The following is a 13,658-nucleotide window of genomic DNA, read 5'->3' as shown; positions in this document are numbered from 1 at the left end:
GGAAGAGGAAAAGCAGGAATCCATCATATACATCATAAGAGACAGCAGATAAGATGATGTAACTTTTTCTTGTCTCTCAGCCCTAGGACTGAACTGGCTCTAGCCTCTTCAGGGCCAAAGATTAAACATAATTCTCTTTAGAATAGAGCAGCTTTTCTTGTTTGGTATTATTACAAAGCAAGTGTGTTGCTTTTAAATGTTCAGATGGGGACATTATTTAATTATGTTCATTTGAAACAGAACCATAATTAAAGAACAACTGAACTTACTATAAACATTTATTAATAAAACTCAAAAATTTTTCCTGTGTATTTAAAGAAAAAAAACCAAGAAACTGGACACTTTTGACACATGACTTGGACTGACAGCTGGTTTACAGCCCCATGTATGGCCCTACAAATGCTCATCTGTAAGTAGCCTTCTGCTCCTGCCAATCTCACCCTAATCAACCTTCTTTAGGAATATCCAGACTCTAACCAAAGCCATCTATGTCTGTTATTTTCTTCTACATGTACCTCATACAGTCCCTCAAAGAAAGTATTCTTGTCCTCCGTGCTCCATGACTCCCACTGCCGTCGGACTTTCTTCCCTTCTTCCTTCTCTCCTGCTGAGGAACCCAGGTTCCTTGCTGCTGACTTGGAATTCCCAGCAGGATTGCTGGGAGGAATTCCTGATGTGCCACCAGGTGCAGTCCCTCCATTATCTGCTGCTGTAAAAATCCATGACCAGAGTGAATATTAAACCAACAGGAGGATTCACGGATAGAGAGGTAAGGGAGTAACTCAGGATTTTCTCCTTTGTCACTTGAAATACAATGGGCAAATAACGAGGTTCATTTTATGGGAATAAAATCTCAAAGCGCAAAAAACAAGGGGAAGATTTCAATGGCTTAATTTTTTATTTCCAGAAGTAACACAGATAAGCAGGAATGTATCACAGCAGCCTCTACCAGATAACCCCTGCTGATGTTTATATGCTGGTGAGGTCTGCAGTCACTGCCCTGCAGCCAGGGGGGACTCCTGAGCAATGCTGAACAGGGAGCTGACCAGTGGAGTAAAGCGATGTCCATGAGGAAAATAGGCAGGACAGTGACAACTTTGTCTTTGGTCTTGATCCTACTGCCTCCGGAGTAACTGTGAAAAAGGAAGGATTGAGAGATTTGGACTTTAGTTCATCACACAACAATAGATCAGCATTTCCATAATCTGATCCACAGTGTATGATCCTCAGAGCACCACCTCTGACATGGCCCATCTAGGAAAACTCCAGCTATCCAAAGGATGGCAAGTCTCAACCCATTCTCCTTTCCCAAATCCTGCTGTGGCTTTCAGAAAAAGGCACAGAGGTGTAATCTTGATTGTCCCTTTGTCAGTTATCAGCAAAGAATATGGAAAAAGAGGTATGAAGATTGGAAATACTAAAATGAGAATAATGCTGGATAAAATTGAGAGAATTTGCTGTTTACTCAAGTAGGGATCTGGAAAGAAAATGGGATGGAAAATCTACAGACAAAACTTCATGCCTGGTTTGACACTGTATATAGGAATGCTGATCCAGAAACTAAGGCAAACTCCCCAAAATGTACTCATTTTTTTCTGTAAAAATATAAACATTCCCAGTAACTTATATTTCCAAAATAAATTGTCTTCAATCTTATTTTAAAAAATTATTTAGGGTTTGACTGTCCTTATCAATGCTGACATATACTTAATAGAACAGAAGTCTTTTAACACTAAGCATTCATTGCTCATTATAAAGAATGCTCATTACACTTTCCTTTTCTCTAGTTACTGGCCATTATGTTTTGTGTTTTACCTCATGATATATTGGCTTGCCTTAGCTTATTTGCTTATACACCCAGCTTGTACAATACCGTGGTCCTAACTGGTTTCCCTAACTTCTATACATATCAACATAATTCTCTCTTTCATATTTAGGCTTAAAAAGTTCAGTTATCTTTTCAAACTCAGCTTCATGAAGCAGGTCTTTTTACCTGACAAAGGTTAGAAAAACCCCTATATATATGTTTTTTATATATACACATACATATATATCTCATTCAAGAACCCAGAGATCCCACTTTGACAATTTTAACAGTATTTTTTTTTTAAGTATCAGAAGAATCAGGTGTTACAGGCCCAGCATGCTTTAGAGATTTAAAGACTTGTATGTAAATCTTAACAAGTCAGTTGCAATTTGAAAGGAATTCCTTTGGGTGACAAAATAATATTTCTCCAAATCCTAGAGAAGGTGGTTTGCTCAAGTAATGGAGAATATTTGAAATCAAACCTGGAAGAAAGCAAGATGTGCGAAAGTACTTTTTTTCATGCATACAAAAAATATTTACTTGATATAAAATATGATATTGTGATTATTTTGGAGTTAATGTTTCTTTTAATTCTAGGGATGACTATTTGACTCTTTTGAAAATATTACTGTCTACCACAAGGAAGCATGCAAGGCAAGACATGAAAAACCATTAGACATCTAGAAGGAAATGCACTTATAAACAACTTTAGAAATAAACAGCTTCTTTACTTCCTAAAGTCTTCAGCCACTGATAAAATAATTGAAACTTAGGCCATTTAATTCTGGCACTGTGGAGGTAAATCCTTTATAAAAAGAAAAACACAAGAAAAAAACAGCACTTTAACAGATGGCTGAGAAGAAAACCAACAGAGACACAGAACTGACACTTCCTCATTCTGCAAATGTGAGATTGGAATATCACAACTTGCACAGTAATGAAATACAGATCTTTGGTCAAGAAGGGGAAAATCAAACATGTCAGCCCCCAAACTCAATCTCCAATCTGCTGTTGCTACCAGCTCCCAACACAGAAGATGTCCTTTATCAGAAGCCAGGTACAGGATTTCAGTCCAGAGTCACTATTCTGATCACAGATCCCTAACTTCCAAGAAATCCTTCAGAGGAACAATGAATGCAAGATTTGGGGGTTTCATTTGTGTTTCATGTGCTGGGTGGTTGGTTTTTGTTTGGGGTTTCTGGAGTGGGGTGGTTTCTTTTTTTTAATACTTACTTAAGTAAATAAATCCTAAGTAAGCTGCTTGAAGAACAGATCTTACCAAGAATTTTCTAAAGATTGTTCAGTACACTTGGTACACATAAAGTTTTTCTTATTAAAAAGCATATGAAGCAAAAGTGTCAGTGAAGATTTTATGGTCTTATTGAAATTTAAAGTTCAGTTAATTTTCATTTACATTTTAGTCGTAGGTAAAAGATGGACTGAAGAGCTCTATTGGACATGCTGAGGACTCCATGAATTCATCTTCTACAAAGGACACGTAGCTCATAATTGATCTTTTGTTCCTTTATGCACACTTACTATTCCACAAGACAAACTGTAGTCCTGGGAATTTTATCAGAATCTTTTTTGTTTTAAACTCTTTAAAAATTAGCATCCAGACAATTGTTCAGAATATTGTATATGAAGATCTAAAAATCTGAATATCCGGTCACCTCTACAGAGCTCTTTCATGCCATTCAGTTTTTTCAGGAACAAACGCGCTTGCTCTATCATTCCTTTGCATAAACTTTCTTACTACTGTGCATGGTAATATTTATTGTTGGGTTATCCCAATCAAACTTATAGTATACTGAACCTTGGTACGGCAATGGAATGTACTGTAGTCTAAAACAAAGAACTATAGACCAGCTCAGGATAAAAGGCAAAAACAAGACTAGTCATACATCAATAAATTACTCCCCATAAATTCATTACTTCAATCTTACTGTATGCAATTCTCGTTACATACAGAACAGCTAACGAGCTTTCATCCCCTCACTAATGATTGAAGATTCTATTATTAATTCCCAATAATGGATTATTTAAAAATTCATCAATGCATTAAAACAAGAAGCTCCCCCTGAGGCCAGCTATACCATTATTGCTGCAGAATGCTGGGGAGAAGGAGGGGGCTCACTCTAACAACCTGCTGGGGTGTTTGGTCAATGTAAAATCATTTATAGAAGAGACAAGACAAAGACAAGCTGGACATTCTCCCACTCTCTACTCCTCTTGCATCTCTCAGCCAGTGACCTAGACATCCACACCATTACAACTGCAACAACTCCTTTCCTTTGCCCTAGGTGCACCAGAATATCAGCATCTGTGTACAAGGTATTCATTTGGATATGTACGTTCCCAGCATTTTCCCTCAGCCTCTAATACACAGTTTGCAAAGACTTCAGGTTTTTGTACTCAGTATTTGAACTGCAATGCCTAACAAAATCAGGGGTCAAAACACTAGTGTTCCAGAGAAACTTATTCAATCCTGTTGTCCAGTGTTGTCTACCCATCTACATGTCCCATTATTAAAATGTCATTGATCTGTGACTGTCATAATATATCAAACTACATTCCCATAGAAAAAGCTGTCTCTGTAGTTCAAGGCAAAACATAAACACTTACAAAAATTTATACAAAAACATTTAAAAACTGCAGTTTCCGATATGAAAATGACAAACAATGGAATACACATGTTTAAAATAACAGACATTGATAGTATCAGGATCTCATAGTGACTACTGCCACAGCTTCTTGCTTCTAGGTAGCGTGTTCGAATTTGCCTTTCAGTCTTCCACTGACAGCTCTTACAGGCCAGCTGATTCATATATTCTGTGATAGATTATACACACAGAGAAGCTGGAATCCCCGGAGTAAATTCTCACTACATCCTTGTATCCAAACACACAGGCTAAGTTACAGGCTTAGCTCACAACATCTTAACTTCTTCAGGTGTCACCAGTCACTGTAGGTGGAGCATCATTTGAGAATACCTTTATAAACAAGATGGGGCATTCACACTCTTGCTTGCAGCAGTTCAAACGCTGAACTCACCCCCCAAAGCGTGGGATGCAAATGCCAACTTGTAACAGACAAGTTCCCCACAAGTCAACACTTCATTTTGCTAACTTTGTAACTAGAAAGCAAGTTTCCACCCTGCCTCCACAGAACACAGCATGGACACCAGAGAAAGGCGAGTCTAGAACAGCTTACAGCAGGGTTATGCCATATAGTGTTCTTGTTGTGAATTAACATCCAAAGTTTGCAACACAGACTCACAGAATATCCTGAGTTGGAAGGGACCCACAAGGATTATGGAGTCCAACTCTCACATGAACTGAACATGTGACTGTGGCATTCTTAGTACCATGCTCTGACCAACTCAACTAATCTTAGGCTCAACTGGTAACTGTCCTACACAGACAATGGTAGCCTATCTTCTCCTAACTGCTACTAGTTAGAAAATTAGAGATAGATGAATGTGTTAAAAGCATAGAGAGTTTCAATTGTCAACCGGAGCCTTTTAACAAAGCTATACTGAAGGCTTCTTCTCCCTATACTAAACAGGATCTGTTTAGTATATAATGTATCAAAGGTAGTACTATCTGAGCTAACCCAGAAGAGCTATAAAAAGCCTCCATGATTTATTATACATTTGGTCACCACCCCATCTCCCATAAATCACTATTCTCTTGCTCTTCCCAAAGAAAATACCCATAAAGCTCAGTATGAAGTTCCACTTAACCCTGCAGCCTTGCAGGCAGGTACCTGTCAGAGCTCAGTACCTACTGCACCGAAGGAGAAAATCCTCTTCTTGCAGTACAGGATGAGATACTATGGAGGTCCCAGCCCCAAGCCACTTTGAAAGGGAGGGAGGAGGGAGAACTGGTGTAAATGGGATGGCAAAGAATGAATCATTTCAGGGTAGGATGGAAGGAGACGTACTAAGTGCAAGTGAGATGGACAGAATTAAGGAGACTGTCTGAACAACGGACTGTGCCACTAGTTTTTAAACAGTGGTTCATGTCCCAGAGAAATGCTGGAGGAGTAACATCCCAAATGATGGTTACAATATATTCTGCAACCCATGAACTCAGGAAGATACAATCAAGGACATTGTAAGTACATACATCAGGTTTTTTGGTATCTACATCCTCTCTACAGAAAACAGTAGTTGATTTAACTGACATGCTACCAAACATGAAATTTTGGCATGCTGAAACAAACTATACTGCTTTTTAGCAAGTTCTATACCATGCCAAAAGATTGAACACTTTAATTTGACTAAGCTTTCAGCTGAACAAGTCCTTTTTCAAAAAATAACTGATTATTACCTCAAAACAAACCCAAACACTTGTTTAAGCCATTCCACACATTTTAGGAATAAATCCAGAACAACAGCATGAAAGACATCTTCAAGCTTCAGCTCATCACCATTAGGCTAGTCTTCCTGACTTCATTCTGCATTCAGAAAATGGATAAAAACACGAAAATGGCAATACTCTAGTTCTACAAGTTAAATCTACAGCACTTTGTAGCAATGTATTCCAATATGCCTTTTATCAATGTGGTCACAACATACACATGCATACGTATTCCATCCACTCTGGCTTCATGGACCAAAGCCTCAAAACACACTTTAACCCCTGTGCCCAGCAACTATGTGGCATATTGGTGTTTGAGAAGCAAACTCTCAGAAATCCCTCTTTTTCAGCAACCTTCCATTGGTCTACATCTCCTCCCTCTACAGATCCCAGCACTGGAACTCCCCCAATAAACTGTCTCGACACCACTAGTTCTTCAAGTTTCTGCTATGGTTTCATGCAAGTTACTTGAAGACTTCTTTTCAAGCCTTCATGCTTTAAAAGTCATCCATCTGATGAGGTAGAGACTACAACCTTGAAAATAAAATTAAAAGGTGATGAACAGAGTATGATAATAATTATAAAAAAATTGCAGAGATTTAGATATTTATGCAGGAAATTTGACAAACCTTCCCACAATTCCAAATGGATTGGCTACTGAAGTGAAATAGTTTCCAAACTGTATTTTACTGTACTACTTCCTATGTAATTTTTGCCTCAAACTCAAAACTGCATCTCAGTACACAAAAGACAAGAGGCAGGATTCGAAGGTGGAATTAAAGAGTACATCAGGGCAATATTAGGAGCATGTTTACACACTCCAGGAGGCAAAACTCGGGAATTACTATGAGCAAGCTTCCCAGAACCACAGTACGATAAAGTTGAAAAGTCAGCAGCTGCTGAGTGGGCACACTCTTTTTACAGTTTACAGCCAAGTTTATTAATGATTTGTCTGCTACAATTAAGGACCCTAAAAGCATGAATGCCAAAAGTAACAAGGAATTTGCAACACACATAAAAAAAATACTATTTTCAAAATTTCTCTGAAGACAAACCAATGCCTGCTGAGCAACTACAATTTGAAAGAAAGTGCATTGATCACACTCCTTAGAAACTGGCAAGTGAGAGTCTTCCTTTCAGAATACAGAGGTTCTACAAGTAGAACCACTTCAATAAAATGTTAAGGGTTACACAGCATTATTGAATGCCTATTACAAAAACAAGTTTCTGGTTTCACTGGACCAAGCATAGGCGTGGTCTGGTCACTTCAGCTGGCCCCTGTCAGAGATACTTGTGCAGCCATCAACTTGACTTTGACATAAACAATGCAAAAGCTTCCAGGTTCAGAACTGATGCACTCCAGCTTTTCATCATTTTTATACTTAGAGAGGGAGGAGAAAGTTTGTGGGACAGCTAATGAAAGGATTTAAGTACAATCTTTATTAGTCATCTCCACCTTTCCATTCATTCCCTATCAGAAGCTGGCTCTGTGAGACACTTCGCTTGGAACACAGAGCACTATGAATTCTGATCACAAGGCATTCCACTAGGGAGAATTTAGACAAGCCTGGAAAATCTCTCATTAGGCATCTCAACATAAAGAGCCCAAATAAGAAAGGATCCCGCTCCATGGCTCTGTTCTCCAAAATCTAGCAGTTATGTTCTCAACCATATCAGAGAATCCAATCAATAGGACACATTCACACCAAATCTGGCCAGGCAGAGCTGTGGCCAGTCCTAAAATCGAAAAAGTGAAACCACAGTCATAATTCTACCACTGTCACTCCTGACGAATTTAAGAAGTTCTCCCAAACCTGACAACATGGTACAGTGATTGCAATCCATGGCTGCTTACTAAGTTAGTATTTCCTATTCTGTATGTAATTTTCCTATGTTTGTTTTGGAATCTGAATTGCAAAAGTGAATGAAATTTCTTTTCCTATTGCATGGATATTCTTAGTGAAAAATCATTATGCGGCTCTGGAATTGAAAATAAATGTTCATGTACAAACATGAATATACACTTACACAAACACATGTACTTGTTCACACACGTATGGACTTCCAGATCAATTGAACAATTTCAAATGGACATATTCAACTTGTGAATCACAGACAAGATGTATTTCAAGGAAACACCTCCTCACATCTAATACTATTTACAATCCTGGGATTAATTATACATAGCTAAACACTCCTAGGTATTCCATTTGTTTGTTTATTTGGTTTCATGCAACTGGAAGAAAAATTATATAGGCCTTTCTGTTCTGTCCTCTGCCACCACACACTGTTTTCATTTAACATTCAAGAGATTAAAGAGGACTTACTAAGGTATTTAGAAATATTTTAGTCAATTATACCAACTGTCAGGCAAATGAGTTCAAGAACATTTTTCTGATATAAAAATAACTAAAATATCCCCATTTGCACTGATTTATCACGGCAACACAAAACTATCATAACTGTAATGCTTACTTATTGCCTAGCATGTGCACAGCCCTGAGAGGGAAAGAGTGAGGTAACCTCCAAGACACATTTATGCTACATGGAATTATACTTCAATTTAGCAGACAAGAGTAAATTTCATTATTTTAAATGTTGATGCAATCTTTGAGTGCTGTTTTTCTCAAAAATTAACAGAAAATAGCACTTTAGTGCCTGATACCCAAAATTAGGTTCAAGTACATCTCGACTGCAGTGCTGAGATGTCATCAGTCACTGCTGAGCACACATAATAGCACCAAAATATTTAAATATTCCTGCTGCCTTCCAGCTATTCCAAGTTAGAAACAGCACCAAAAAATTAAATTCTTGTCTCCAATGCTAAGTGGAAAAGCAGGTGTGCGTACGTCTGTACCTACAAACCTTCAGATGTATATAAATCAATCTTAATAAAAACTCAAATCACATAGATGCTCAAACTATTCTGATACAGAGAACCAGGACTCCCAACACCTTAGAAACAAATATGTCAATATGTGTATTTCATTGCTGGTTCCAAAATAATTATTTGGATAAGAGAAATAACTGGGGGAAATCACCAACGTCTTGTGGGTGGGATTTTTTTCCTATGCTAACTAGCACCCAGTGAATATTTTGTTACTATCCAAGAACAGAATTCAGTGTGCAGCCACCCGATTACAGAGTAGCTAGCTAGAGTCTGATTTCCTAATCAAAATACAGGAATTTCCCAAAACTCAAGAGAGATTAAATAAAGACATTAAAGATTTGCTTCAATAATGTAGAATTTTCCCTCCTCCACATAAATGTCCAGACCCTTCATTTCTGGAAGCGCAGAGAGGACAGTGCACAGCAGAGAAGCTGAAGCCTTGGGACACAAAGAAGATTTCAGCCATGAGAAACAAGCCCCAAAACACCTTCCCAATACAAAAAAAAAAAAAAAGATGGTATCTACAGAAAGAGAATGGCAACCCACAGTCCCACAGCTGCCTCCCCTCTTTGCCATCACCCTTCCCTGCATGTTTTTAGGGTGTCAAAACACATTACCTTTGCTTTTCCCAGCAGTGCTGCTGCCAACCGAGGAGGATGCCTGGGAATCTTTCTTCAGTCTCTTGCTCTGCGGTCTGACACTGGACCTGAGAAAATGATGCTGGTCCTGGCTCTGGGAGGGCTGGAGAGAGGCAGGGGCTGGTGACAAGCTGGGGTTCGGTGGGGAGCTGCTGGTAGTGTTGCTGTTAATGATCTTCTCTTCTTTCTTTGTGCTACTGCTGCCTGGAGCTGCCTCTCCTCCTCCTGCCCCTTCTTCTTCCAGGGACTCCTCATCTCCTCCTGTTCTCTTGCCCAGCTTTTTCACCCCTTCCTCCCCGCTGCTCTCTCCCAGTTTCACTGTCATCCTGCGGGGGAGGAGAGGGAGAAAAGAGGGAGGCAACCCAGTCAGGCCAGGGAGCCCCCCGGGGAGGCAGAAACCCCTGGGCTGAGAGGGGAGAAGTTTAGCTGCAGAAATTCCTCTCAACATGGCCGCCGTTGTTTGTTACTAAATCCCCTTTCGTTAGCTGTCCCGACCCAACAACCTGTGCCGAGGGTGGGAGGGGGAAAGCCCCGCCACAACCCCTCCCAAACCGGCCCAAACGGTGGACAGAAGCCCCCGGTAGCCCCTCGTCTCTGTCCCGAAGTGCTCCGGGCCGCCCTTGGCCGAGAAATCGCCCGGCCAAACTCGGGCGTGTAGCAGCGCTCGCCAGCGCCGGAGGAGCGGCAGCCGCTGGGCCAGCGGAGGAGAACGGAAAAGTGCTGCTCCCCCATCCCATCCCACCCCACCCCTCCGCGGCTCCCGAGCCTGGGGCTCTCCTCTCTCCTCACCGCGGAGCCGCGGCCCGGCCCGCCGAGGGAGGGGGATGCATGCTCCTGGATGCGGCGGCGGCTTCTCCTCCTCTGTGTGCGTGTCTGGGGCTGGGACTGGCCGAGGCTCCCGAGGTTCCCGCTCCCCTCCGCCCCCACTCCGCACCTCCCCGCGCTCCTTTCCGCCGGGCAGCCCCGACCCCGCCGACGGCAGCACCGTGGGCCGGGTCTGTTCTGTTACCGGGAACAGGCAGGGGACCGGCTCCCCAGGCCAGCACCCCTGCCTGCCGCCTCTGCTGGGAGGAAATTAATGACACCCCATTTTTTCCCCTTTTTATTTTTCTCTTTTTTTTTTTCTTTTCTTTTCTTTTTTTTTTTTGTTTTTTTTTTTTTTTTTTTTTTTTTTTTTACTTTGGAGGGCAAGAAACTTCAGATGCATCTACAGTGGTTGTGCACCCTTGCCTCGTTGCTCCTGGCCATGCAGAGACCCTGGCCAAGCAGGGCAGCCCTGAACCCTTGTGCCAAGGGAGCATCCTTAGACTTTCAAAGACATCTGTCGACTTTTCAGACCTGACATTGGGACCAGTTGCTGGGATGACCACTTCCTGTGCTGACTTCACAAATCCTCTCAATTCTGAAGGCTTTTTTCAAATACTTGGAACAAAACATCAGAAACAAGCTGAAGGCATTAAATCACATTATCTGTTAAAAGCCAACAACTTCTTTAGTTTTTCCTCAAGAGTGTAAAAATATTTCTGACAGCATGTCCTAAAGAAGTCAACTTCCAAGAAAGAAACAGTTAGAGCACCCAGCAAGGAGCAGTACTTGGGATGCAGTTGCCTTGACACCATGGCAGGACCCACCATCCAACTTCTTTAGGGAAACGATAACCAACAAGAGGAGGAAATTCTGAATATCACAAACACTGGAATCACTACAGATTAGGCTGACACCAGGATAACGAGGTTCAAATTAACAAAGATGCATCAACATGATATGGCATATAAATTCATGAAGTTACTGCATATGAGTTGTATTCATACTATTGAAATTATATCTTTCCCACTAATTTTCAGCTAAAACACTAAACCCATCCAGAATTGTGTTGAGTAATGTTTTGCTCCTTGAAAATGCTCAATAAACTGATCTGAACTGTGGATCTAAACTCACACTGAAATTTGGTTATTTATTCACTTGACAGTGAATAACTTGACTAGTTACAGACTGGTTCTTCACTCACCAAAACCTGCAGTTTCCAGTTGTTTTGGGGACAGAAATATTCCAATTCTGACAGTGTGTGCTCAAAATCTTCACGTAAGTAAGGCTTAAATAATTTGAAATTTGGTTTTATTACTGAATTATCAATTAGCAGTTTTGGTTTTATTATTTATGATTTGGTTATAACCAAGCGATGCACCCAGCCACTGGCCTACCCCAGCAATTAGCGGCGGGAAACAAAGATACGCTCCTTGGGGACAGCTCCTTACAGGACCCGAGTATCACACCGCAGGATCTGCCCCACTTCTCAACTGCTCGCTCCTTCCAGCATTCTGCCTAAGCCGTGCAGTTTCCCCGTTATAGCTACCTTCTCCTTTCGTTTTCACCTTCTTCCTCCTTTTCCTTTTTCTCCTTAACTAAAAATTTCTTTAGCCTAGCTGCTTTAGTCATCTACACCCTCGTGGCCGTCCCTCCGCCTCCTCCCGTAAGAGCCCCAGAGACGCGTTCCCCAAGCGCGGCCGGCCCGGATGGCAAGCGGGGCCGGACCGGTCTCCCCAGGGCCAGGCGCGTGCCGCCCCGCAGGCTCCATCCCCCGCCCCTGCCTCACCTGCCGCATCAATGCCGTCACGAAGCCTCTGCGCTCCGGCTCCGCCGGCGGCGGCTGCCTCGGTTGTTCCGGCACCCACAGTTTCAGGCACCCCCAGGCTGCGCCCAGACCCGCCAGCTCCACAGGCGGCCGGCGCGAAGCCCAGCGGCCCTCCCAGTTTTGCTGACGGCGGCAGCCCCGCTCCCGGCTGCGGGGCCGACCGCTTTCCCGGGCTGCTCCGAAACCCAGCCGCGGTCCCAGCGCCGCCAGGCTCGGCCGGGCTGGGGCCGCGGCGGTTCCGGTTCCTCCTCACCCTGCACGGGCCGGGGGCGGGGCCGCGTCGCGCGGGCCCAGCTGAGAGCGCCGGCGCTCCCCGCCCCCCAAGCAACGCATCCCATTGGCCGGAGGCGAGCGGGAGCGAGGCGGGGGCGGGGTCACGGTCCCAGGGCGAGCCAAACAAAGCGCGGCGCGGGGCGCGTGACGAAAGCTCCGCGCGGAAGAAGAGGCGGCAGCGCGTGTCCGCCAGAGGCGGGGGGAGGGGGGGGGGGTGAAACCCGAGATCTGTCTGTTGATTGGCTGAAAGAAAAGCCAATGGAGAGCCCGCTAGCCGAGATGGGGTCCAGGTTTCCATTGGTCAGGAGCGGGTGATTTGCATGCGGCGCACTATTTGTGGCTGCCGGGCGGCGGCGCCGCCGTGAGGTTGTGCTGGTCCCTCAGGGTGTTGGGGTTCGGGGCTGGGCGGCGGAGCCGGGGCTGCCTGCCTGGCGGCACCGTATTGGGCCGGCATCCCCAGGAAAGCCGTGGGACCGCTCTCCCTGGGCCAATTGGAACGTTCGTGGGCTGCATTTGGGAACAGGCGATCCCCCTGAGGAGGCCCTTCGCTGGACCTGAGTTTGCTGCTTGGCATTCTTCTTTTCGTAGTGAGGGCTCCTTGATGTGAACTAATACTTCCATGTGGTGACTTCACGTTAACTGCTAAGCAGGATAATTTTAAAAAATCTTATAACTGATACTGCGTGGGATACTTTTATCTTAATAATGTGTTTGTGGAAAGAAAATTAGATCATCCTCTTTTTTGAATCTTTATAATTTTCATAGCAGGAAAGGATGTCTGAGTCCTCTTCCAAGGAAAATCTCTGTAAACTTAGAAATAAGGTCTTAAGTTGTTAAACCTCATGATGGTATCTAAATTCTGGAAAACTTGGCTCCCGTGGAGCATGTTGTAAGTAATTATCTATGATGGAAGAAATGTAATATGTCTTGAGCACTGTGTATGGAAATATGTAAATATGCTGTAAAGTGTATTTGTGAGTAACCAACCAAGTGGACTGCTCTAAATGGAATTTGTTAAAAAAAGATTTGTCTCTGGTGCTGAGCTTTACATTTA

The 13,658-nt window shown here is 42.9% G+C and overlaps 1 protein-coding gene across 4 annotated transcripts in view; it reads right to left on the bottom strand.

Annotated features, from left to right (window-relative positions):
- CRAMP1 (cramped chromatin regulator homolog 1) overlaps positions 1 to 12,431 on the bottom strand; it is a 49,109-nt gene extending 36,678 nt beyond the window's left edge. The window contains exons 1-3 of one of the 4 annotated variants that reach the window (XM_012576478.5): positions 12,293 to 12,431; positions 9,679 to 10,025; positions 516 to 709 (exon numbers count right to left, since the gene is read on the bottom strand). In XM_012576478.5, coding sequence (XP_012431932.1) covers positions 516 to 709; positions 9,679 to 10,024 — 540 coding nt within the window. In that variant the 5' untranslated portion in view covers position 10,025; positions 12,293 to 12,431. Of the gene's footprint in view, positions 1 to 515; positions 710 to 9,678; positions 10,026 to 10,488; positions 10,865 to 12,292 lie in introns of those variants that run through there. The other 3 variants (XM_072935513.1, XM_072935512.1, XM_072935511.1) reach the window with 3 other exon arrangements.
- Positions 12,432 to 13,658: the final 1,227 nt, after the last annotated feature.

The sequence above is a fragment of the Taeniopygia guttata genome, chromosome 14 (assembly GCF_048771995.1).
Source record: "Taeniopygia guttata chromosome 14, bTaeGut7.mat, whole genome shotgun sequence".
Lineage (NCBI taxonomy): Eukaryota > Metazoa > Chordata > Aves > Passeriformes > Estrildidae > Taeniopygia > Taeniopygia guttata.
Note: the sequence above shows the minus strand (reverse complement) of the source record. Positions and strands in the feature narration are given on the sequence as shown.